This window comes from Phocoena sinus, chromosome 3 (assembly GCF_008692025.1).
Source record: "Phocoena sinus isolate mPhoSin1 chromosome 3, mPhoSin1.pri, whole genome shotgun sequence".
NCBI lineage: Eukaryota > Metazoa > Chordata > Mammalia > Artiodactyla > Phocoenidae > Phocoena > Phocoena sinus.
In genome coordinates this window covers 115,326,740-115,352,780 of record NC_045765.1, presented here as the reverse complement: position 1 = coordinate 115,352,780, position 26,041 = coordinate 115,326,740, and the positions used below count along the sequence as shown (strand labels likewise).

Genomic DNA, 26,041 nt, shown 5'->3' with positions numbered 1-26,041 from the left:
GCCTGCTGCCCAAGCCATGGGGCTGTAGCACATTTGTCTTATGGCACGTCTGGTGTCTTTCTTTTTTTTTTTTTTAATAAATCTATTTATTTTTGGCTGCATTGGGTCTCCGTTGCCGCGCGTGGACTTTCTCCAGTTGCGGTGAGCAGGGGCTACTCTTTGTTATGGTGCGCGGGCTTCTCATTGTGGTGGCTTCTCTTGTTGCAGAGCACGGGCTCTACGCACACAGGCTTCAGTAGTTGTGGCTCGCGGGCTCAGTAGTTGTGGCTCGCGGGCTCTAGAGCGCAGGCTCAGTAGTTGTGGTGCCCGGGCTTAGTTGCTCCGCGGCATGTGGGATCTTACCGGATCAGGGCTCGAACCCGTGTCCCCCTGTATAGGCAGGCGGATTCTTAACCACTGCGCCAGCAGGGAAGCCCTGGTGTCTTTCATTGATGCAATTATAGTGCCTCTTAATCACATAACTAGTTCCCTTAAATTATGATTTTAAATTATAACCAGAGGAAAACTGCTTGCAAATATACATAGATCTATGTAGTGACTCTTTATTATATTTTTGTATTAAAAAAATCAGACAAATATATATGACTGGTTAAGTCCCCCATACAGCCTGTCTTAGTTCTTGAGACCCCTGTCCCATGTTATTTTCGTTATAGCCTGCTGACAATCTTGGATACTAGGCTGAGCAGATACTCCTTTCCTTTTTTCAATTTATTTATCTATCTATCTATCTATCTATCTGTTTATTTATTTTTGTCTGCGTTGGGTCTCCGTTGCTGCATGTGGGCTTTCTCTAGTTGTGGCGAGCAAGGGCTAACCTTTGTTGCGGTGCGTGGTCTTCTCATTGCGGTGGATTTTCTTGTTGCAGAGCACGGGCTCTAGGTGCGCTGGCTTCAGCAGTTGTGACACGTGGGCTCAGGAGTTGTGGCTCATGGGCTCTAGAGCGCAGGCTCAGTAGTTGTGGTGCACTGGCTTAGTTGCTCTGCGGCACGTGGGGTCTTCCTGGACCACGGTTCAAACCCGTGTCCCCTGCATTGGCAGGTGGATTCTTAACCACTGCACCATCAGGGAAGTCCCTCCTTTCCTTTTACAGATCAAGCAACTTAAAACTTGAGAATTCAGTGGTCTTTCCAAAGCTACGTCCCTGTAAGTGTTCAACTCCAGATCTTTCAGCTATTTAATCTGCTCCCATTGCACTACACAGTGTTGTGTCTGGCTTCTTAATATCTTGTGTTGTTGTCCACATTGTATAAGTCACTCTGGAAATGTCCCCAGATTGTGAAAGCCAGAAATTGTATTACCATCTTTGAATTCTGATAAGGACTTTTTAGTGTTTCAGCTGATTTAGTACTAGTTCCACAAGGTAAGTATAACCAACCTGTATGAGGTACAGAATCCATGAAGTGCATTCCAGTACTGTATATCAGAATGTGAATTTTCTGGAATGATTGTGTGGTTGTGTTTTCCCAGATTTTCAGTCAGGAGTTGCTGTAATCTGAGTGTCTCAAATGTGTCTGACGCAGAGCAGACACTTCGGGAAGCTAAAACCTGCCATTATGCTTTTTCAGTCCTCGTCTATCTTTTGGCTATATGATCCCACCATGCCTGCCACGTTGCTGTTGTGCTCCATGGGACGTCCTGTTTCCATATCTTTCCTATGAGTGTGTTTATATTTGCAGTTACTGTCCTAGACTCACCAACCTCCGATCTTCCGTATGGAAGGCTGATTTGTTTATACACACACCAAAGCCCCGATCAGAGCTACCCAAAGGGAAGATGCCATAATATACAACTTCTCCTCCCATTCTCATTAAGAGTCCTGAAAAATATCAGAGATTGTGTGTGATTCTCGTGCCAAATACTCTCTTCCACTCTCCATGTAAATTTTTGCTAATATTTTTTTCATTCTCTTTCTGCTCATTTTTGTCTTTTATAAACATCTGTGAACTTTCAAATCATGATGCATGATGTAGGTTGATTAACCTGTAGAGCAATTTCCTTGTAGGTCAGATAGTTTATTTCTGTTCACACTCTTTGTGTAAGCCTAGAGCTGTAGTTTACCAGACAGGATTTCATGGGCAAGATACTTATTTTATTGCAAACTAAAGTGGGCTGGCCATGTGCTTCCCCCTTTGTGTCCAAGGGGCCTGGCATACGGTAGTAGTTTGACTCAATGTTTGTCTGCTCAATGACTTAGATGCACAAATTGAGACCTCTGTGAATATATATGTGGCTTCGGAAACCAGAGATGAACTTATTTTAATTGATAGGATTTATTTTTTTAATTCATTAAAAAAATGAATTAAAAATATATATTTTGTTCATAAGCTTACAGGGTTGAATACATTTAAGTGGCTCTACTCAGGAGTTATGAAACATTAGTAAACCCTACAATGTAGAAGGACTTTTGAATTAACTCGTTTAAAAATAACATTTGCTTCTAGATTATTGTCCCCATCAGTTTTAGTATTTTGCTAAATGTTTAAGACCATATCTTGTCTTGGCAGCAAGTGACGTAGATTAAAAATAACTTGTAAAAATCACAAAGTTTTTTTGGTCTTATTCGTTGGTGAAATTTGTTAGCTAATAAAATCTTAAGTGATGATTGGGAATACAGTGGTATAAAAAGGAGGCATAGATACGGATTTTGTTAACCAGATGTTTAAAGTAGCAGATCTCAACCCTGGCTTTTACTTAGAATCACTTTGGAATCTTTAGAAAAGATTGATGCTTGTGGGGGGCAGACTTCCCTGGAGGTCCAGTGGTTAAGAATCTGCCTTCCAATGCAGGGGATGCGGGTTCGATCCCTGGTCAGGAAACTAAGATCCCACATGCCACAGGGCTACTGAGCCCACGCGCCACAACCAGAGGGCCCACGTGCCGCAACTGCAGAGCCCACGTGCTCTGGAGCCTGCATGCTACAACTAGAGAGAAGCCCGTGCACCACAACGAAAGATCCTGTGTGCTGCAACTAAGACCCAAAGCAGCCAAAAATAAATAAATAAGTAAATCAATACATATTAAAAAAAAAAGACTGATGCTTGGGCCCTTCCCTATAATTTTAATTGTTCTGAGGAGGGTCTTGAACACAACTATGTGGGGGTGAATGGGAAGAGAGAGAGAAACATACAGACATCATTGGACCCCAGAAGTACCAACACCCCTCATTCTTTCCCAGCCACATTCAACTCTTTCCCCTTGGAGTTATTATGCTGACTTTTAGAGTAACCGTCACCTGGTTTTTCCTTATAGTTTTACTACCCATATATTTGTATATAATATGGCTTGTTTTCACTTTTTAAAAACTTCATATTAATTAAAACATATTCTGTGTATCCTTTTGTGACTTTTCCCCCTCAACATTGTGTTTCTTGGTTTCTTCTATATTGGTCTGTAATTCGTTTTTATTGTTAGAATACTTGTGTATGATTATACTGCAACTTATTCTGTTGTTGATTAAGTGATTAATCAAGTGATTAAGATCACTTCTATTTTTGACCATTTTACATTTTTATGCATGCTTCCAGGTGCATACAAAGCATTGTCCTCACTGGGGCTTGTATGTAGGAGTGGAATTGCTCAGCCATAAGACATTCGTTTCTTCACATTTATTAGATTATACCACAATGTTTTCCACAGTGGGTGTGTCAATTTACATTTCCTCTAGCAGTGCATGTGAGTTCCTGAGGCCCTGATAATTTATTTTTCAATCTTCCATCCTGAATTTCCTGTACCTTAAAGGCACAGTCAGACCTTGTGTAGGTGTGATAATGGTCCCAAGTTTGGACTGAACAGTACATAAAATCAGCTCCTTCAGTAACAACCAAACTGGCCACCCCTGCTCTTCTTGCGCCTCAGGTGCTCCGGAAGGGCTCTCGGTCTGTGCTGTATGTCACGGATCTTTGATCCCCAAAGAGTCAAGGCAAGGATGAGTATTCCTAGGACCTTGGGTCTTTGACGTGACAGCCTCATTTTCCAGGCAGAGAAACTGAGGTGTGGCAGAGTGAGAGGCGTGGGCTTTGAGCCTCCCTCCCTGTCACGGGGGCAGATGAGCCCCACTTTATGCCGTGATGGGTGTGTTGATTGAACGTCCCAGCCTGCTGTTCCTTTTTATGTCTGGGTGATCTTGCTGCCAGGATGGTACAAGTCACACCTTTGAATGGTTTCCATTAGAGCAATTATTAGTAATTCTGCTTTAGTTACATTAGTTCAAATAACTCCTGGTACCAAATAAACAGGAAGAGACAAATTTATTTGGTAAAAAAAAAACCCGTTCATTTTAATTAAACACCCCCATGTCTACCAAATTGTAGAACCCCTTTCCACAGCTTGTTTTCCTGACTCCTGTTAAGAATCTGAAACTCTATAGCAAGCAGAATTATTTATATATGTCATGATGTTTCCTATTTCAAGCTGTTTGCCTGATTCTAGGCTCTGAACTTCTATACTGAGTGATAAAACTCTTTCTTAACACATTTTGGGCAGCCTTTTGTTTCTTCAAACATCAGAAGATCTTCTCTTCTCTGGATTTGGAGGGACGGAGAGGGGCAGCAGTGAGCACTCAGTCCCACATGTTTGCTGTCCTCTCCCATTGAACAGGATATGAAGATGGAACCAGAAAGGAGAGAACAGGGAGCTGGGCTAGCAAACAGGCCTGGGAAGTTCTGCTGGTGCAGGAATCAGCTTGGGTACGGTGAACTACAGCCCAGGTTGGAGGGTACTTAGGGTCTTGCTCCAGGCACTATAGGGAGTACCATTTAAATGGTTGACACCATATTGCCTTTATCAGTGGTATGATTTTAAAAGGGAACCCGAAAGGTTTAGGAACCGGGCCGCACAGCAGGAGGTAAGTGGTGGGCGAGCGAGCAAAGCTTCATCTGCCGCTCCCCATTGCTTCCCATCACTCGCATTACCCCTGAACCATCCTCCCCCTGCCCCGTCTGTGGAAAAATTGTCTTCCACGAAACTGGTCCCTGGTGACAAAAAGGTTGGGGACCGCTGGTTTAGATGTTCCCTTTTGGTCGTATTTTTCTTGGAAAAAAATTGTATCTCGTATAACCATAGGCATTTCTCCCTAGGTTCAGACTGAGATCCGTGACTTAGAAATTCCATCCTCGTGTGGCTGGTTACAACCTCATGCCACCTGGTACACTGGGCAGTGTGTGTGTGTGTGTGTGTGTGTGTGTGTGTGTGTGTGCGTGTGTGTGCGTGTGTTGTTACGTGATCCTAACAAGTCTCTTCACGATTATTATTTAAGGAGGAAAAAGAGTGTAAATGTTACCAAACATGCCTTGCTGGGAATCTGTTAAGAGTAAAAACCTTTCTTTCTAATTAAGTGAGTTTAAAGATCAAAGACTTAAAGGATAAAATAATTAAAGATAAGTTCTTTAATAGCCTTTAGAAGATAGCAAGTATATTAAACAGATGTCTGGTGGGGTGCACTGCTTTGTCTGTTTTCAGATGTTTTGGCATTTCAGGTGTCATTTTACTGAGGGGGGTCTGTGCTGTGTCACACAGATGGATGGAGCAAATACACAGTGAAGTCTGTGGCATTTACATATTTGAAATATAATGCTTTAAGCTCATTGATCTAGATATAGAAATAGTATAAACCAACTAAAAATGTAAGCTAAGCAGTTTTCTTTTGCATCCATGTGCTGCGGAGCACTTCCTTCTGATTGTTTCAGGCTAGAGTTTTGTTGGATGCTGGCTCCACACACATCATCGCCACAACCTGCTGGTAAGACAAAGCTGAGTTTATTGCCGGCCTTAATAAGGGAGAACTCTGCCTCCATTGAGCCTTAGCAGAATCTTACAGGCTCTGGACGCACAGGCTCAGCGGCCATGGCTCACGGGCCTAGTCGCTCCGCGGCATGTGGGATCCTCCCGGACCGGGGCACGAACCCGTGTCCCCTGCATCGGCAGGCGGACTCTCAACCACTGCGCCACCAAGGAAGCCCTGAGCCTTAGCAGGATCTTGAAGGGGGAAGGCAAGGTTGGGATTTGTGGAGAACTCGAAGTTTGGTTTGATGAGGGTCTTTGGATGCAGGGGAGGAGTGATGGCAAGGGGGTGTCAGGGAAGGGATTTTGATTAGGTTTAGGTAAGGATCATGATATAGTAGTTAAAGATTGGTTTTGCGGCTTAAACTGTCAATGCTTCCTGCTAAAGAGTTAATGAGCCTTGAAGGAAGTTCCTCTAACAAATAGTCAGTCTTTGCCTAAGCAAGAGTCTCCTAGACTGGTGAAGTTATGCTAATAAAGACGACGGAATAGCAAAATCATATTAGTGTAGACGGTAAGCTGGGTGGAGAAGTAGGTAGTTTTTGTCTTCAATGTCCAAGCTGTGTGGGAGTATGTACTTTGTGTTCACAGATTTTTCTCAGGAGGTATCAGCGGTAGAACTAAGAATGACAGATGCTCCAAGTAGCAGCTGTAGCCATATATTAAAAGCTAACTGTCACGGGTGGTCATCAGGGAAAGAGCCATTGGTCATTTATTCATTCAACAAGCAAATATTTATAGAGCACATACACATGCCAGGCACTGTGCTAGGATAAAAGACAGATAAGGTCCTACCCTGTTGGGCCCTTCTACTCCAGTGTGATGCAGCATCCTGTGGATCTCTTTCGGTTTACAAACAGCCAATAACATTACTTAACTGGAGGGTATGTATAACTCAGATTCTTACTGAGTACTTATTCTGACAGATCTTGAGTGTTAGGATTTTCATGTTCAGTTGTTAAGACTAGGTTTGTTTTAAGGTGTGTCTTGATGTCAATGGAGTTCATGGGCCTAGCTTTTTCAAATGTAAGCAAATGTATTCTTTTACATGTTTCCAATGTAATGTTTATCATGGGCCAGCTGTGTTCCAGGCACTGAGTCATTGTAGGAGAAATACAGGAGGACAAACTCTATACAAATTAGACAATTTAAACATACACAAATAATTGAGATTTTAGTAGTCAGCTGCCATTCAACTCAAGAAATACAGAGTGACTTCAGTTTGCCATATACCATGCTAGGTGTTAGGAATAAAAAACTTCCAGGATGCCCTCAGCCTGCAAGAAGATACAGTCAGGAAACAACCATAAGACACAGTGGCAAACACCAACAGCAAAAACCCAGACACAAACCAAGCAGGAACCCCCTTATCAAGGCGGATGTGAAGAGGCACAGGCCGAATTTTTGAAGCAGAGCACTGGTGTGTGTGGTTTTGGCAACACTGAAATAATCCCAAAGCTCTAATAAATGGGTAGAAGTACCTCCACAAAGTTTGAGAGAGACCATGGACTCAGAGTCCATTTCTGCCCCAGCTGCTGACCGGAGAGGAGCACCTCTGAGGACAAAAAGTGGAAATGGAGGCTCCTTGACATTCTTGGCCTCTAGTAGCCTGTCCTGCCAGGGTAACAGCATCTCCTTAGAGGACACCTTGGAAATTGACGATGTCTGTTTCCAAAGGATGGTGTGCTCCTAGCACTTGTTTTCCATGGATGACCTCACTGAACATGAGTGAAAGGTGATGCGAACGTGCACTGAACCATAGTGCACTGAACAACGTTGTACCAGTGATGAGCGAAGCTGGCTCCAGCACCTCCCTGACCTTGCACAAATCACTTGACCTCTCCGCATCTGTAAAATGAAGTTTCTGGATTAGATGCTTTTGATGGTTCCTTCCAGCTCTGACATGTTTACTATTACTATTCTTACTTTGACAATCTCTTTGATAAAATATATAAGACAAACTTTCTAAATGAAGGAACTAATATTACATGTTTTTCTTTTCAGTTTCTCTACATAGAGAGTCTCTCCTGCACCTGGCTGTGAGATGGGGCCTTGCTAAGCTTTCCCAGTTCCTCCTGTGTCTCCCTGGAGGAATCCAGGCCTTGGCTTTACCCAACGAGGAGGGTGCCACGCCATTAGACTTAGCTTTACATGGTGGATGCTCCAAGCTGTTTGAAGACATCACAAAGTGAGTTTGGATACCTGATAGATTCTCTCTCAGTCTGTTTCTCTGAAGTCTTCCAAGCATTATGGAAAAATTAAAATAACCAAACCACGAGCTAACATTGGTTTATATTTTACCATTAGTTCCCATGTATAAAGTACAGATATACATATCATACATAAACAGATATACAGATATATTTGGTATTCACATTTCATGGGGGAGAGGGAGTCAGGAAAAATGTCTTAAAAGGCTCCATGATTGGGGGGCTGGCTGTAAGAAGAAGAAAAGTTGGGAAACAGTAGCCTAGCCCCTACTTATCTTTCAGGTTTTTGCTTAAATCTCACTTCATCAGAGAGGCCTTCTATGTTATGGTCTTTTACAATTATGATTAATTTACAGTATTAGTTGTGATTAAAATTATTATTCATTTATAATATAAATCATAATTTATAATTTTATATATATAGTCATGTATTTCATATATGTCTCCATCCTAAATCATTTGAGGACTGAAACTATTTGTTTTACCCACTGTGTTCAGCATATACGTTCATTGAAAGAATATAAGTTTTTGTTGAATCAATGAATAACAAACAAACCCCAAGATACTATGTAGCCAATGGGCTGGTTATTAGGATCTAGAGATAATGGAAGTGAAATAATTTGTCAACTGTAAAGTTCTCTATGTTGAGGATGATACCAACATTTTTAATGTTTGTTACTTAGAGCGGTTCAGATTGGTCATTATATCCTATACAGTGGTTTCCTTGACTTAACATGTGGTGAAAAATAAGTGGGAAACTACAATGAAAATGACAAATTACTACATAAATATTAAATATTATCAGTGTTATTACATGGTGTGTCCTAATGGACTGGTATGTTTCATTTGTCCCATGGAACTCAATGTAATTAATTTATGGTCGTATGCTACCTAAGTGCATGTTGAAGTCACAGCTTTCTGTTTATTTTTGTTCTTACTTGGTCAAGTGACCGCCAACTAAGGAAAGAGCCCATCCCAATGGAATTGCCTTTATCTTTGCTCTACCGTGACCCCACTTTCTTTAGCTAAAAAGGGTAAGACAGGACCACTTCCTCTGACTCTGTCATTGTGGATAGTTCAGGGTTACACTGAGGACCCGGAGCCTCACTTCATCTTTGATACCTTTATATCTTTCTGTTGTGTCCAAGACCAGAAGATGACATGTGTTTTTAAAGTTTACACATCCTCTATGTCAAAAAAACCCCAAACAACCTAATCAAAAAATGGGCAGAAGATCTAAATAGACATTTCTCCAAAGAAGACACACAGATGTCCAAAAAGCTCAACATCACTAATTATCAGAGAAATGCAAATCAAAACTACGATGAGGTATCATCTCTTACCGGTCAGAATGGCCAAAAAGTCCACAAACAATAAATGCTGGAGAGGGTGTGGAGAAAAGGGAACCGTCCTACACTGTTGGTAGGAATGTAAATTGGTGCAGCCACTAGGGAGAACAGTATGGAGGTTCCTTAAAAAACTAAAAATAGAGTTACTGCATAATCCAGCAATCCCGCTCCTGGCATATATCCAGAGAAAACCATAATCCGAAAAGATACACACACCTGAATGTTCATAGCATCACTATTTACAATAGCCAAGACATAGAAGCAACCTAAATGTCCATCAACAGAGGAATGGATAAAGAAGATGTGGTATATATACACAATGGAATATTACTCAGCCATAAAAAAGAATGAAATAATACCATTCGCAGCCACATGGATGGACCTAGAGATGATCATACTAAGTGAAGTATGTCAAACAGAGAAAGACAAGCATCATGTGATATCACTCATACGTAGAATCTAATTTAAGAAATGATACAGATGAACATATTTACAAAGCAGAAACAGACTTACAGATATGGAAAAGAAACTTATGGTTACCAAAGGGGAAACATTGGAGGGAGGGATAAATCAGGAGCTTGGGATGAACATACACACACTACTGAATATAAGATAGATTACCAACAAGGACCTACTGTGTAGCACAGGGAACTCTATTCAGTATTCTTTGATAACCTTTAAGAGAAGAAAATCTAAAAAAGAATGAGTATATGTATATGTATAACTGAATCACTTTGCTGTACACCTGAATCTAACACAACATTGTAAATCAACTATACTCCAATAAAATGAAAATAAAAAATGTTTACATGTCTAATAAATCCATTCATGGATGGGATTAGAAGTAGACTGTAAGCTAAATTTTGATTATGTGATGGAGCCTCCATTTTCTAAATTAATTACAAAAATCTTATTGCTCAGTCTGAATCATTCACTTCAGTGGCTTGTAGTTGGCATGGGGCGTTGTTTTCTAGAAGATTCTGAAGTCCTTGCAAATAATTGTGTCAAGAGTTTGGGGAGATGCCACAAATCTTAGAGTACAGGTGCTCTTAATGGATCTCTTTTGTCACTCCATGTGACAGAGGTAGCATTTTTGTGGTTGGAGCTATACTATAATTTTGCAAATATACAAATGCTGATTAACAAAATGAGGTAATGGAAGAAGAGAAAAGAGACATAGAGCTAGTTCTGTGAACTGAAGAATCTGGGAGCGTCTGGGGGCTGTGACAACATGCTGAGGCAGGCTGTAACCTGGGAGCACTAGCGTCTCCCTCCCGAGGCCTCTTTACCATTGCTACTACATGACCTATAGGCCATCCAGAATATTATGACATTAACCATGAAGCCTACATAAAGCTAATAAACGTGCAGTTGTTCTTAACCACAACAGAATGGAAAATAAGCCAATATTCAGGAATTTCGTTTGGGAATATTGTTCCTTTGTTTATGAATGAATTCAAGAATGCAACACGATCAAATTTATGCAGGTTTTAATTTGCATGAGGAAATGATTTACAACAGTAGACCAGTGTGTTGTGAGTATCTCGCTTGTTTGTAACATCCAAACCTCACCATGCTCTCTGGAGATCATATCTGTTTTCCACTGTAATCGCCTAATAAACTGTCGGCTGCCAGCTAATTTGTGGTACTACACGTGGTGCCATTAAGGCCAGAGGCATCTTTTCAGGTTAAAGGGAGAATGAGGTAAAATACTATGTTTAAAAGTCAGTATTGTTGCATTAATTACGTAAATCTTTATAGTATATAATATATGTGGACAGCTTTTCATTTGACGTCTTCTCTAGGTGGAAAAACAAAGATGACTTTATTATGATCTATTTACATGACCTTATGTACCTATCTTCAGTAGGTAGCTTTTATGGCTTGTTTTGCCAGTTGGGTTTGTAATATCAGGGACAATGAAGGGTATTGGGACCGTGGGTTTTGATTTGTGATGTTTCAGCTTCCAGGGCAGACGTTCCCCAGGTTTCTCCCGCGTGCAGCTCAGCGAAGATGCCTCCCTGCGGTATATTCACTCATCAGAAACACTGACCCTGACGCTTAATCACACAGCCGAGCATTTGTTGGAGGCGGATATTAAACTCTTTAGGAAATACTTTTGGGATAGAGCCTTTCTCCTCAAGGTTTGTGCCCTTTATTGTGGTATAAGACATAATAACTCACGCTCTTTGAGGGTGCAGACAGCAAACTCGTTGTTTTGGGAACACTATTTTGGTTGGGGGTAGCACTTCCTTTTTTTCTAATGGGACTTTGAGGGACATGGAATTAGAAACTGTTACACCAGTAGAAGGAAGATTATTATATGATATTTTGGCGGCAGGTAGAAAATAGTAATTTGTGTAATATTGTTTCCTTTACTTTTCATGAACCAGTATCACTGATGTTTAATATTCTGATATTGGGTATTTTCTATTAACTTATTGACTGTATTATAATTCTTATCTAAAGCAGTTGCCTTTAGGGTTATTTTAAATGAATAATATCTTCTTCTGGGATTTCTTAAGGCTTAGATATAGTTAAGCCTTTGTTTCAGTGTACAGATTCTTCTTGAATGGGGACTGGTCACTTGAGACCAGTTCTTTTTCAAAGAGATTTTTCCCCCTCCCACCGTGGCCCAGACATCAGCTTTGACTGTTATCAGAGCATGCCCATCTCAGGGTTTAAAATGTTTCATCTTCATTATTTTTATTTTTTTGTTGAATCTGAAAGACTGTAAAGCATATTCATATATTTTAATTATTATCAAGTAGAATGTTCTTTTGAGTAAAAGGGCTTCAGTCAATTTAGTCGAGAGTGCTCAGGGGTATAATGGATTCACTCACCAGATCGTGTGACACCCCCCGGCAAACCCTCTGCCCCCGCAGGCTCCTCAAGCCCATCCATTAATAAGCACCAGTTTCATGACTATATAGGCTTTACAAAGTAAGCAGTCAGTTTACTGTTATCAGAAAACTGATATTGGTACTTATCAGTTTTGGCTTTTGTAAAATGTTTGCTTTATATAACTAAATTGAAGGTTTAACCAGAAACATTATACATCCAAGATTATTGCTTACTCCATATAGGGTTTTATTAAATAGTTAAAATAAACATGCTCTTCAGAGTGTGAACTACCTCTGTTGGGTTTAGGGAGTTCAGTGGATAATTTTCTGGCATACAGTATCTCCTCATTTTGCTTAAGGGTACTTTCTGTTTAAAGAAACAGAAGTTCTCAGCCATCCCTGTGGCTTCTCACCCAGGCCCCCAGGGGTGGCTGTTTCACTGGGGCAGAGGCCCAGCAGCCTTACTCAGGGTGAGTGCCTCTCCCTGCAGTTTCAGAGGGGCAGAGCTCAGCAACACGTGTGTCCTTAGAGGGGACACTCAGACTACAGTAAGACCACAGAGCTCCTGCAAAGGCGAGAGCATGCTCCATGTAAAGCAAAAATTCTGAACGTTCGTTGCATTATAAAAACTTCCAGCTTCTTCGGTCGGATTCGTGATTACTTGTAACTTGAGATAATTATTACTGATGACATTGGGGGAGATGTAGGATGAGTAAATCTAGATGCTTTAATAATTGATTGTAGTGGACTTTACAATAACAAAGACCAAATGAAGATTACTTTCCAGTTTATCAGAGATTTTAATTTTATGGAAAACACTTAATAAAAGAAGAATCCATTGCAGTGGGATGGCCTTGTGTTCCAAGTACCAGCACCCCTTTTTCGTTCTTCCTGTCCTAAGCTCTTGGCTGGGTAGTGCATAGGGAGACTGAGAAGGGAATGGGGCTGAGGTTCTTTAAGACACTGTGATATTGTAACTTACAACAAGAAATATATCTGGTCTCCGTCCATGGTTCTTGGCTCACAGCCCCCAGACCCTTAGGATTTCCTAAGTGTGGAGCGGATAAAGGTGTTTTTTTGTTATGTTAATGAGGCAACTTTTGGAAAGCACCTAAGGATGGGGGCTAGTTACCTGTGGTAAATTTCAGTCCCACCTCCAGGGAGGGGAAAGGGCCTGGAGATGGAGTTTAATCACCAGTGGACAGAGATTTAATCTGTCATGCCTACGTAATAACGCAAGCCTCCATAAAAACCCCAAAGGACTGGATTCGGAGAACTTTCTAGGTTGGTGAACTTGTGGAGGTACTGGGTGACGAGCCTGCTAGGAGGGGCGTGGAAGCTCCGTGCCCTTTCCCCATACCTTGCCCCATGCATCTCTTCCATCTGGCTGTTCCCGAGTTATATCCGCTTATAATAAACCTGTAAGCTAGTAAGTGGTTGTCTTTGGCCTTGAGCCTGCGTGGTTAGCCCTCTTTTAACCCCAGGTACTCATGCTACCATCTCCTTAGTACCTCTCCAGACATATACCTGCTTCGGTCCATCCGTTAATTCCATGGCGGGCCCTAAAAGAGAGAGTACTGTGTCCTGGGAGTAAGGCTGGGAGCGGTTAATAGCCACAGAGGGTGGGTGACCGGGTACTGCTTGTTCCCTGCCTCTTTGTGATTTGGTCAGTTATGTATATTTTCATGTTCTCTTTGCTCTGGCCTCAGGATGTCCTGAAATAGTCATGAGCAAGGCACTTGATATGCTGAGCTTAATAACATGCCCGGCGGGGGTGGATTCGGGGCTCTGGGTCAGTTGTAGGGTTGCTTGCCTCAGTTTACCCATGTATTTGTTTTGGAACATGCGCTGACGCAGTCTTGGGCAGTTTTTGACACATCAACACATAATTCCGTCTCTTCGCATTTTCACTGGCTGTGGGGAATCTATTTGAAAAGAAAATACAGAGGGCTCTAAAGGCATCTTCTCACTACAGATCACAGCTCAGTCTTGGCCAGGGACAGCCTGCACCAGCATGTACCAACGTGTAGCTCATCCTGGGTCCTGCCTGTGATAGTGGTCCTACCCCCATCTCCAGGCCCCCAATCCCTGTGTCTTAGGGTGTGGATGGAGGTTGGTCTAGGTGGGCAGATGCGTCAAACAGCAGTCCTTACAGGTTTCAAGATTTTCTGTTCTCTGTCCCCCTTTTGGTTCATGCGTCATGTTCCTGAGAACCTTCTGGTGGTGTGATCTGGGGAAGCAGCGAGGACTAGTGGCAGGGACAGTTTTGGCCCTTGTCTCTGGTTCCTCCCGCTGTCTCTCATGTCATCCGGGGTGCTGCTTACATGTTCTCCCAGCAGCTTTACCACCCTATCTGCCCGTGCCTCTCCAGGCCATGCCTCTGGCCTGTCCCGGCTCTGAGATGCTCGATTGTGATTTTCATCTCTTGTTGCTTATCTGAAGCCTCAAATGGCTTTCAGTGATTTTTTTTTTTTTTTTTTTCCTTCCTCTCTTAGGCTCTTGAAGAGCAAGAAGCCAGGTCAGAGGAAAAATCAGATATGCCCTCCAGCACTGCAGAAACCGAAGAAGGTACGCAGGTTCCTTCCCAACCCCAGGAACGCAGAAAGAGCTCAGAACTAACTAGTCGCCTGGGAGTTGAAGTGTGTGGTGGAGAAGAGCAGGAGCTGAGGGAGGCAAGAGCAGGGTGCTGGGGTGCCACTGGGCCCCAGGGTCCTCCAGCAGCGCCGCACCAAGGTACTGTGTGTTTCCACTTTTCATTCGGTTAGCATTTACTGGGTTCCTCCCACATTCCTGATCTTTGGGGACCTCTCCTGACACGCAGAGAGTGTTCCCCTCATTTCCAAGTTCAGTCTGTTCGTTCCGTTAAGTCCTCCGTCACTCACCTGTTCTCCAGCTCGCTCCACCTGTGTGGAGCTCCTGCTCTGTGCTGGCTCAGGGGGTCTTAGAGGATGGAGGCCGTGAGGGTGTCTTTGTTGCCATGGGTTCTGGGGAGCACCACTGGCGTGTAGAGGTGACAGGAGGGGGCGCGCTGGGGGTTCTTCAGGGTACAGACGGCCCTACCCAACCCAGGTTGTCCTGCACAGCCCTGATGGAACTTCAGAGACTGAATGTACAAATCTGCTCGAGGTGGGCGTCCGCAGCAAGAGTTGTATGTTTAAAATACATTGTCACTACTCTGTTCCACGTCATAACGTGGAGTCGTGTTGATGGCGCACCTGGACGTTAACACCCAGCTTGTAGGCAGGAATATCGTCCTTCGTTGTTTTTTCTAACTTGGCAGTTTGTCTGGGCATGTGATCTCTACTTCTATTCGGGTTCTTTCCCCTTTAATGTATGCAAGTAGGTCTGATCTGTTAGCAAGTCCTAGTAATAAACACGGGTTTTGATTCGCTGGAGTATCTTAACCTGTGTTCTTGAATACTCCTGTACTGTTTATATGGAACGGATTGTCGTTTTGTTTTTTGTTTTCCAAAACCCAGTGGTTTTAGGAATCTGACCATACATCACTATGTCTTCCAGGGTAGTCAGGGCAAAGGTTTTAATACATATTATCTTATTATCAATTACGATCCTTTTGCTTCATATTTTAGAGTGCTTTTTATTTTTTGAAACTAAATGCGAGGTTAGGTTTATTTATGTCTGGGGGTAGGGTTATATTATCTACTTAATTTCAGATCAGTGGAGCAGACATTACAAAATATCTGTTCATGTAAAGCGACAATAGTCTGATAGGGCTGAGACACAGCATGCTAGATGCTGGGGTTAGGGAGAAAAAATAGGACAAGACTCCTGTTCCCAAGCCACCAGTGTCGACAGCTGGAAGACCGGTTGTTCTAAGTGTGTGTGCCCCACGCACCTGCACTCAGTCCCGGGTTAAGCCAACCAGTTGAGCTTCCCACCCAAGCTGCACCGCTTGGGCCCCTGTGGAGTTGCCCTCACTGCTCTCCCCTGTGGGTGGTGCGCTGGCTGCGTGGAGGGAGCTGCAGCTTGCCATACCTGCCCAAGGAGGTGGTGGTGAGTTTCACACTTTCTCCTGCAGACCCGTGGGAGAAAACTCAGGGCTCATGTCACGAGCGCTGTCATCTCCTGAGCATTGGGCTTGGCTTTTACTACTCTGACAGTAACTGATCAGGTTTCTTGCTTCTAGTTGGCTGGTAAACCTGGTGCTAAGTTTCTGGCCTGCCGGTTGCAAATTTGTAGGGTACTGCTGACCGCGTTTTGTTATTACCCTTATTTCTTAAGCCTTCACTCTTGCTTTTCCTTTTTTTTTTTTTAAATCAACTCCTGATTTTTACTCTATCATTGTATACATTTTTCTTCCCTTGTAATCCACCTCCAAACTGACTTAGAACAAAGTGAGGTCTAAACAAGTGCTGAAATTCTAAGTTCTTGCCCTCAAGGGACTGACAGTTTGGGACTAGTGCAGAAAAACAAGCTGTCCCAGCACAGTATAAGTGCTATAGGAGTCATAGGCAAGTAATACTGTGAGAACTCTGTGGCTTGTGATGGTGGTCAGGGAAAGCTTCTTGGTGGAGGTGACCCTGGAGCTGTGATCTAAGGGAGGGAAGGGAATTCTAGACAATGGGACTACATGCAGTACAGAGCCCTGAACCAGATGATGCGTTGGGGGAGATGCAAGTTGTTTTGTGGTCCTGGAGTATAGGGGTGTGTATATGATGCCAGGAACATAGGCCTGAAAGAGAGGCAGATCAGCAGGGCTTGTACACAAGGCAAGGAACTGGAACTCCACCTTGACAGCTCTGGGAACTGTTTTAAGCAAATTAGATCAGGTTGTTATTTAGAAAGGTCACTCTGTGAGAGCGTGAAGAATAGGTTGGAGGGGCCAGGGGCTGCTGAGAGAAATACAGAAGACAGTCTGCACCATAGCCGTATAATGAGATTGGAGACAGAGGGACCGATGGATACTGTCCTGAAGGTGTAGGATGTCAGGTGGGTGTCAGTGGCAAGGGAGAAGGGTGATTCTTCCATTCCTGGTGGGACAGGCCTTACAGGAAGCAGGATCGTGACAAAATACCTACTCAGTTTTAGACAGGTTGAGTTTGATGGGCCCAGGGGGCCAGGCAAGTTAATACACCTGGCTGCCAGCTGGGCTGAAGTCACTCAACCAATAAGCAAAAGAATTTGGACAGAAACTCAAGTTCTCTAGCGCCAAGTAATTAACGTGTATATTTTACAGACCTTGCTTTTATCTGTATACGTTTGGAGGACATGTTAGAAACTGTGTGCACATTCCAGCAGAGGGCAGGATTCACCTAAAGTGAAAACATTCAATTAGCTTTTGTTCATTCATGAGCCTGCCGGTGACTCAACTGGAAAAACAAAACATTTTGAGTGTAAGAGCTTGGTTGTTTGTTTTTTTTTTTCCCTTTAACCCCCAAAGCAAACTTTCCCTTTGAGATCTCACAGAAGATTCTTAATAGATAATGTTCTGCCTCCTGGGGCAGTGGATAGGAAGGGAACTTTTAAGTGTGTATCTGTAGCTGCCATTGATTAAAAGATTATAATACCTTTAGCTTGGAAATTTACTTTGTCTATGGTGGTGTGATAAATGGTTTTATTATTGTCTCTGAACCAATTATGTTTCCATAATTTCATGATCGTAATTGTCCTCCCAGAATGATGGGATGTTATTCCAAATGAATTATATGGCCAAAAGGTCACCTCATTTTCACTGTGTTCAGATGAGTAAGCTAATTATGAGTATGTAGTGATCCACCAACTGACTCCGTTTTGTCCCTTGCCGCCTTTGTCGTTATTTGATCTCCTACTCTAGGAGCTCCTAAAGAGCATTGTACCGAACACCAACGTTGGAAGATGCTCTGAGAAATAAGTATTCTTTGTCCAAATAAGTAGAAAATGCTATATATGAAACGCCCCCTTTTGGAAACTGAGAATACGTTTAACGTTTTGTAGGTTCTAGTTAAGGGCTTGAAGTCAAGAAACCTGTGGTTTCTTGTTTAACCTCACAGTTCTCTAACTTGATCATGGGGAAGAATCCCTTTTTCTTAGCTCTCAGCGTCTCATGAAAGTGGTCTGTTGGAAGGTGCTTTGGAAATGTTGCTGTTCCTCATCTCCCCTGATCCTGCCCTTTCTTTTAGCTTATGCCCTCCTTTTTTCACGATCATGTGGGTTCTCTCCATCTATTAGTACGTAATGCTCACACTGGGAGGGAGCTAAGCTAGGGGACACTTTTAAAACTACTCATGGTCATCTTGAGTACTGAGATCACCCATGCCTCGCCACACAGCCCACTGTACTTTTTCTTTTTTTTCTTTTTTTGGTACGCGGGCCTCTCACTGTTGTGGCCCCGCCCGTTGTAGAGCACAGGCTCCGGACGCGCAGGCTCAGCGGCCATGGCTCACGGGCCCAGCCGCTCCGCGGCATGTGGGATCCCCCCGGACCAGGGCCCCCCACTGTACTTTTTGATGTTTTTCAGGAGGCTGCTGCCTGCCTAGAGTCTATGGGGCCATAAGACAAGCAACCATTGCAATACTGTTGATCACTCACTGTATGAATCCATTTTCTTTCATTATTTTGGAGTTTTAAAAAAACCCTGTGTAATTTGCTGTCTCGACTTTTATGTGACTAGTCCTTTACTGTGTTCACTTCTCCCCATTACTTATCTTCCACATTCTCATTTAGCGAGGACATAAGGAGTAGGGATTGGAACACGAGTGCCAGTCACAAAGGGAGAGGGCAAAATCATCTCCTTCAGGGCTGAGGCAGCAGCTCCCAGTGGGCTCAGCGGGGCTTCCTCCTCCCCATCCCGTGCGAGAGGCCATGGGTCCAAACGCAAGGCCCGCTCTAGGCAGGCGGACGTGAGCGCTACAGGCCCATTGACTTACCCATTCAGTAAGTCTTTTCTGATGAAGCAGTGACCAAAAAGGCAAAGAGAAAAAAGCCCTCATCTCATGGAGTTTACTTCCATTGAATTTCACTCGCGCCTTTGTGGAGTGACGAACATGGCTCGAGGCGCTGGGGACGCAGCTGGGAACCGAGCCAAGTTTGCACACTCAGGGAGCACACGTCCCAGTGACCATGGAGAGAGGGACATTTCTGGGAGTCAGGAATCAATTCTCCCCATTTTGTGCACAAGGAGGTGGTAGCAGAGAGAGGTCACATAACTTGTGTGAGGTGACACAGCTTGCCCAGGCAGTCCGAACTCAGGTGGGTAAATTGTTGCCCACCACACTGTAGATACCCACCACCCTTCTCTAACAGACTCTTTTCCTATTTAGTCTTCGGACTGCTGCTCTAGAGTTCTCTCCAGCTTTTGTGTGATGGAAAAGTGCAAAATTGGAATTGTTGCCTTGAAACGAGCTCTCCTCCATGTGACCGACCTGTCTCATAAAGTCCTTACGATGGGAGACTGTGACCCACATGCAGGGACAGGTCTCGATGACACATCGGCAACAAGCAGACTCTGCTGAAAACCTCAGCTCTGCCACGAACTGGCTTCTGAACAGGATGCAAGTTACTCAGCTGTGTTTCCTTTTGTGGAAAATGGTGGAGTGGGAGTGTCATTTCATACTTCCTTCAAAATAAGGTTTAAATGAGAAAATACAGGTGGGGCACCTTGATCAGTATCTGACTGTGGACGCTTAGCCAACACTATCTTGTGATGAGTGCAAGTTATAGCACGTGGCTAGAGCGGACTTAGTGGTGATCTTGTGTGTGCTGGGATATCAGGACACAGCTCTTCACCTCGCGGTGACCAGGTGAGCAGATTTTCTGCTTGAATATTCCTTAGATGGGGGTACAGCTCTTCTCTGTGTGCTCTACGTGAGTGAAATGGGAAGAGGGAGTTGTGTGGTGGATTCTCCTTTTTTAAAAAATTTTTATTGGTGTCTAGTTGATTTACAATGTTGTGTTAGTTTCAGGTGTACAGCAAAGTGAATCAGTTTTATATATCTCTATATCTCCACTCTTTTTTAGATTCTTTTCCCATATATGCCATTACAGAGTATTGAGTAGAGTTCCCTGTGCCATTCAGTAGGTTCTTATTAGTTATCCGTTTTATATATAGTAGAGTGTATATGTCCATCCCAGTCTCCCAGTTTATCCCTCTCCCCTTTCCCTCTGGTAGCCGTAAGTTTGTTTTCTACATCTGTAACTCTGTCTCTCTTTTGTAGATAAGTTCATTTGTACCCTTTTTTTAGATTCCACATATGAGTGATATCATATGATAGATTCTCCTTATTTGAATATCTCCTGTGAGATATTATTGGGAAAACCAAGAAGTCTTTTATCCATGCAAAATTTCCTTTCCAAGATTTTTCATTTTGAATACTGTGGCCCAATGTCTTTTTAGAACTGTTGAATATGATTCCAATGTCTTATCAAGATGCAGGTCCTTTAACCAGGGTGGCTGGTACCTGATGTGTTGGGCATTTAGGACAGCAATTAAGGAGGCTGTTCTGCAGGGGTGATTACTCAGCTGGATACACAGCTCTTATCTTAGCCTCACTGTGGAATATCCATCCAAGGGCTTGGTCAGTGTTGCTGCCTAGAAGCTAGGTACCTGGACATTTGCAAGACAGTTACACTCCATACCCGTAGAATGTACTTCCTAGCTCCAGGAAGTCACCTGTGCTTCTTTCATTCGACAGAGAGGCTCAGTCTTCTCTCTGTTTCTTTTAGAGACTGACTTTGCCAGTCCATGTTCTCCTCCTGCCTGCAGAAGAGAATGAGTTTCATCCTTAAAAGGCCAAAATAAGATCTCAAGCTGATATGATGCTCATTTTGTATATTGTTATAATAATATTAGTATTTTCATATAAAGAAAAATTCTCCACCTTGCCTCCCCCAGTTCATCACAGAATTAAAGAATCCTAGTTTGAGCTGGAAAGGATCTCAGATTCCTCAGAATTCACCTAGATACGACGGATTCTGCTCCCATCTGCTATGGATACTTTGTTCCAGCTGGGTCCGATTAGCAGGTTAGGAGGAAGGACAAGCATTTACCAAGCATATCAACTGAGGAGTCTAATACTTGAAATAAGCTTATAAGTTGAAGGTATATTTAAGGAGTTTTTCCCCCTGAATTGAAATAGACTCTAAGTGTGAAATCTTAGGGACATAAAAGGATTCCAAAGAGAAAACTGAATCTTGTTTATATTGTTGAAAGATGATTTTGCCTCATTTTATTCAAGCAGTTGAGTAAATTAGGAAAATTCTGTCCTGACCTCAGTTTGAAGTATAATGATTTAGAGCTTCTGCTTAGTTGCTAGTTGCCACCAAATTTGGGGGCTGAGGGTGATATCTTTTATTTTACTCCATGACTTAATTTTTGACTGTTTGAGATCTTATGGGGGTGGGGGGTGGGGAGGGTGGGAGAGAGTGCACACTCTAGATGTAAAAAATCTATATTATAAAAGCATATTAAACATAGAGTTACCATATGACCTAGTGATGACACTCCTAGATATATACTCAAGAGAAATAAAAACATAGATCTCCTTAAACTTACACACAAATGCTCAAAGCAGCATTATTCATAACTGCCCCAAATGGAAACAATCCAAAAAGTCCATCAGCTGAGGAATGGATATACAAAATGTGATCTATCCATACAATGGAGTAGTATTTGGCAATAAAAAGGAATGAGATACGGACACATTATAACACAAATGGACCTTGACAACATGCCTTGTGAAAGAAGCCAGTTACAAAAGACCACATATTGTATAATTCCATTTCTGTGAAGTATCCAAAATGGGATCCATTAAGACAGAAAGTAGATGTAGTGGTTGCTTAGGGCTGGGGTGGGAGCGGTGGTGGTCGGGGAGAAATGGGTAGCGAGTACTAATGGGTATGGGCTTTCTTGTTGGGGTGATGAAAATGTTCTAAAACTGGTTGTGGTGATGATTGCACAGCTCTGAGTATATTAAAAATCATTGAATTGTACACTTTAAATAGATGAATAGTATGGTATTGAATTATACCTCAAAGCTGTTATATATATGTATACATACATACATATATATACATGTATATACGTGCATATATGTATATACATACATATATATACAAATATACAAATACAAATATATATGTGTGAAGGTAATATACTAAACCATTAATGGTGGATTTATGGATTTTTTTCCTCAGTCCCTTTCAAGTTTTCTTAATTACTTTCGTGACTCAAAAAAGTGTCACGAATAATTTGAATTAAAAAAAAAACACTACGTATTTCAAAAAAGATGTCTTAATTTTTTTCTGAAAGAATTCAGAGTAGAAATGTAAAAATTATATTGTAAAAGAGCACGTTTTGAGTTGCTTGAGGTCTTCTCTCGCCTTGGCATCCTCTCCCTGACTGCAGATCCTGGAGGCCCGGATCACTGGGGGCCCGGTTGAGCTTGTTAAATTATATGGAACGTTGGGACTCATGGACTAACCGGGCTCATGTTGATATTTCTATTGATAAGTGCCTCATTGTTTCTCCCAGTCCATATTTATACTGGGAATGCCAACAGCTATCAGTTGGCATTAGTAAAGGTGGGATTAGTACTCCCACCTTTAGAAAAAAAAAAAAGGGAGTAATTGAGATACTGAAACAAAAGATCAGAGTGTTATAATAGCCTGTGAATTGAGAGCGGTAGATGGTTTTTCAAATTTTTTCCCTTTGCCATTTTAATTCTCTAGCAGTTGTGAATCAGACACGCACACTAGGGTAAAATATTAAGGTGACTCGTGAAGTGAAGTTCTTAGTGAAACTCAAATGCGTAACTAGAGAGGAAAGGGTGACTTTTGGGCTTGCAGAGCTGGAGGGGTGGGAGGAAGCCAGGGGGAAAACATTCATTTGTCTCATCCAGCCGGCAGTTCAGAAGCTGTGATGAAATAGCTCCGGTATTGGAGTATTTGAATTAGTAATTTAATAAAGTAAACAACTTTCCCTTTCTTGTCCCTAAAGATCTATTGCATCTCATCAGTTATTTTGGGCCATCAGATCTACATGGAGGAGAGAAACATTTATTCAGCATCTGTAATATGCTAGGCACCCTGCTTGGCCCTGGAGATACAGGTGTTGGGCTTAAATTGATTTGGATCCAGCCTTCCCAGAGCTAATAGTCTATTGGGAGAAGAGGATTCATTCAAAGACTGTGAACTACCCCTATGAGTCCCTTTGGGCATCTATGGGGCAGACAGAGGAAGCTGAGAGCGTGACCCGTGTTTTCCTTTGTGCTTTTTTTTTTTTTTTTTTTTATTTTGGCTGTGTTGGGTCTTCATTGCTGTGCATGGCTTTCTCTAGTTGAGGCAAGCAGGGGCTACTCTTCTTGCAGTGCACGGGCTTCTCATTGCCGTGGCTTCTCTTGTTGTGGAGCACAAGCTCTAGAGTGCAGGCTCAGTAGTTGTGACGCACGGGCCTAGTTGCTCCACAGCATGTGGGATCCTCCCGGGCCAGGGATCAAACCCATGTCCCCTGCACTGGCAGGCGGATTCTTAACCACTGCGCCACCAGGGAAGCCCTCCTTTGTGCTTTTGATGCTGCCCTGCATGTCTAACCCAGCTGGGGACTTGATCGTGGAGAGCTGAACCTGAGGGTCGGGGTGAAGCAGCAGTAGTTGTCTGGCTGGCTCCGATGGAGATCCTTTTTGCCTCCTTCCTGGGGGAGGAGTCAGATGACACAGCAAATTGTAGCTGAAGGAGAATACTGAGCACCCTGTATTTTCCATTTAAGCTTTCTCTTTGCTTAAGTCCAGCCTCCATGGTCCCATTTCTCAAAAGGAGACGGTATGACTTGTGCCCAGAGTTGAGCTCTATTAGGCTAATCTGTTTCCTAACAAGACACTGGTATTGATCTTATGCTGTTTGCTAGTGCAGTGTCCCTGGTGAACATGAATATTAGAGATTATTTCTTGGTCCATTATAGTATGGCAATAAAAAACATGTTTATGATGTTTGGCAAATCTGATTTAGGAGGTGGAGATCCTTACTTCTGGGTAGGCCTTGAAAGGGAGATTAATAGGCCTTTAAAACAGAATAGCTTGGGGTTACTGATATCATTATCTGCTGAAGGTTGCTATAGCAATGAGTGGTTTGATTGCACCATGCAGTTGGTGGTGCAGTGGGTGAGTGTAAAAGGATCCTCGTCATTTAGCAGAAACTCTCCTGGAGCAATTTGATTAAACTCTGGTGGAAGGAGTGCCAAATTCTTTAAAAGCTCTAAGATATAGTTCTGTATCATCCTAGATTAATTAAAGATACAGGATTATCCTGTCACAAATTTTTTTTAAGTTTATTTTTTAAATTTTTTTGGCTGCATTGGGTCTTTGTTGCTGTGCGCAGGCTTTCTCCAGTTGCGGTGAGCGGGGGCTACTCTTCGTTGCGGTGCACAGGCTTCTCACTGTGATGGCTTCTCTTGTTGCGGAGCACGGGCTCTAGGCGCACGGGCTTCAGTAGTTGTGGCTCATGGGCTCAGTAGTTGTGGCTCGTGGACTCTAGAGCTCAGGCCCAATAGTTGTGGCGCACGGGCTTAGTTGCCCCGCGGCATGTGGGATCTTCCCGGACCAGGGCTCGAACCTGTGTCCCCTACATTGGCAGGCGGATTCTTAACCACTGCGCTGCCAGGGAAGTCCCACAAATATTTTTAATGATTTTGAGATAATTTTATAACCTTGAAAGTTGTTTTAAAAATGATTATACGTTTTATAAAGACGTCTATTTTAACATAGTTTGTAGTATTTGTTTGAATATTGAACAAAATTGCATTAGACTGTAAGGAAAATGTAGGCTGGCAGTGTATGAAGACTAGCCTTTTGAGAGGGATAGGGAACTGGAATCTGAACATACCACTGGAGTGGACTCTGAACATATTACTGGGTGAACACATCCTTTGTCGTTACAGGTGGATTACCTGACGATAGAGCTTTCTTCATCAGCAGTCTTGAATAAAATGTGTATTATTCATCACCTACATCAGTGTTGTAGGTACAGAATTCTTTAGAAATGCAGAATTGTTATCATTTAAAAGCATATGGTCTGAAATGTCTCTAAAGGAATATCCAGTGATGGGCAGTAAAAATGTGTGTGACTCTCTTGCTGTCTATGCAGATGTGCCTGTTGAAACTTTAGTTCTAGTTACCCTCCTTCACCCAATTTTTAGGATTTGGGTATATGTATTTTAAAACAGAAGACCTGCTGTGCTCCCATATGGTAAACACTATAGTAGGTGCTTCACATCAGTTTTCTGCATCTGTGCAGTAGAACAAAAACTTTCTCTTAATATAGTGTTTTGGACTTCGGTGCTTAAACAGCAGGCTTTTGAAGGGTGAAGAAGGTGTCTCATTTTGACATTCCCATCGCGGGCCCTCTTGTTCTGCAGATGGTACTCTGCTGCCACCTGGAGGCCTTATGTGGGGTGTGCATGTAAAGGTAGGTGGGGTTGCTGAGGAGCACAGGCTGCCCAGGCTGGGTGTCAGCTACAGCCTTGTCCTTACTCCCTGTAGAGGTCAGTTGACATGACCACATGAAATTGAGGCTATCACCCTTTCATTTTTCATCATAGAAGCTAATATGCATTATGAATTCAAGAGCAATATACTGTTGTGGAGGGCAGATATCTTACTAACTTGTGTGATATAAAGCAAATTCAAAGTTATTGTTATGCAGATTTAAAAAAAAAACATCATGACTTTGTGTCTGTTGACTTCTCTGCTCCATCCTTACCTTGTTAAGATTCATCATGGAAAGCCACCTAAACGAAAACCTTATACTTTTTTTAAGCAGAAACATGGATGGAAACTGGCCTTGTTGCCAGGCAGTAAGAAGGGCTTGAATAAATCCACTTGGAGGTTTGAGGCCTCACGTGACTGAAATTAACAGGAGTGGCAAAGTGTAG

The 26,041-nt window shown here is 42.7% G+C and overlaps 1 protein-coding gene across 1 annotated transcript in view; it reads left to right on the top strand.

The window, feature by feature from the left end:
* Window positions 1-26,041, top strand: part of LOC116751266 (rho guanine nucleotide exchange factor 28-like) — a 163,954-nt gene that overhangs the window by 136,329 nt on the left and 1,584 nt on the right. The window contains exons 5-6 of the mRNA XM_032626939.1: window positions 7,783-7,966; window positions 11,301-11,481. Of these exons, the coding sequence (XP_032482830.1) occupies window positions 7,783-7,966; window positions 11,301-11,481 (365 nt within the window). The remainder of the gene's footprint in view (window positions 1-7,782; window positions 7,967-11,300; window positions 11,482-26,041) is intronic.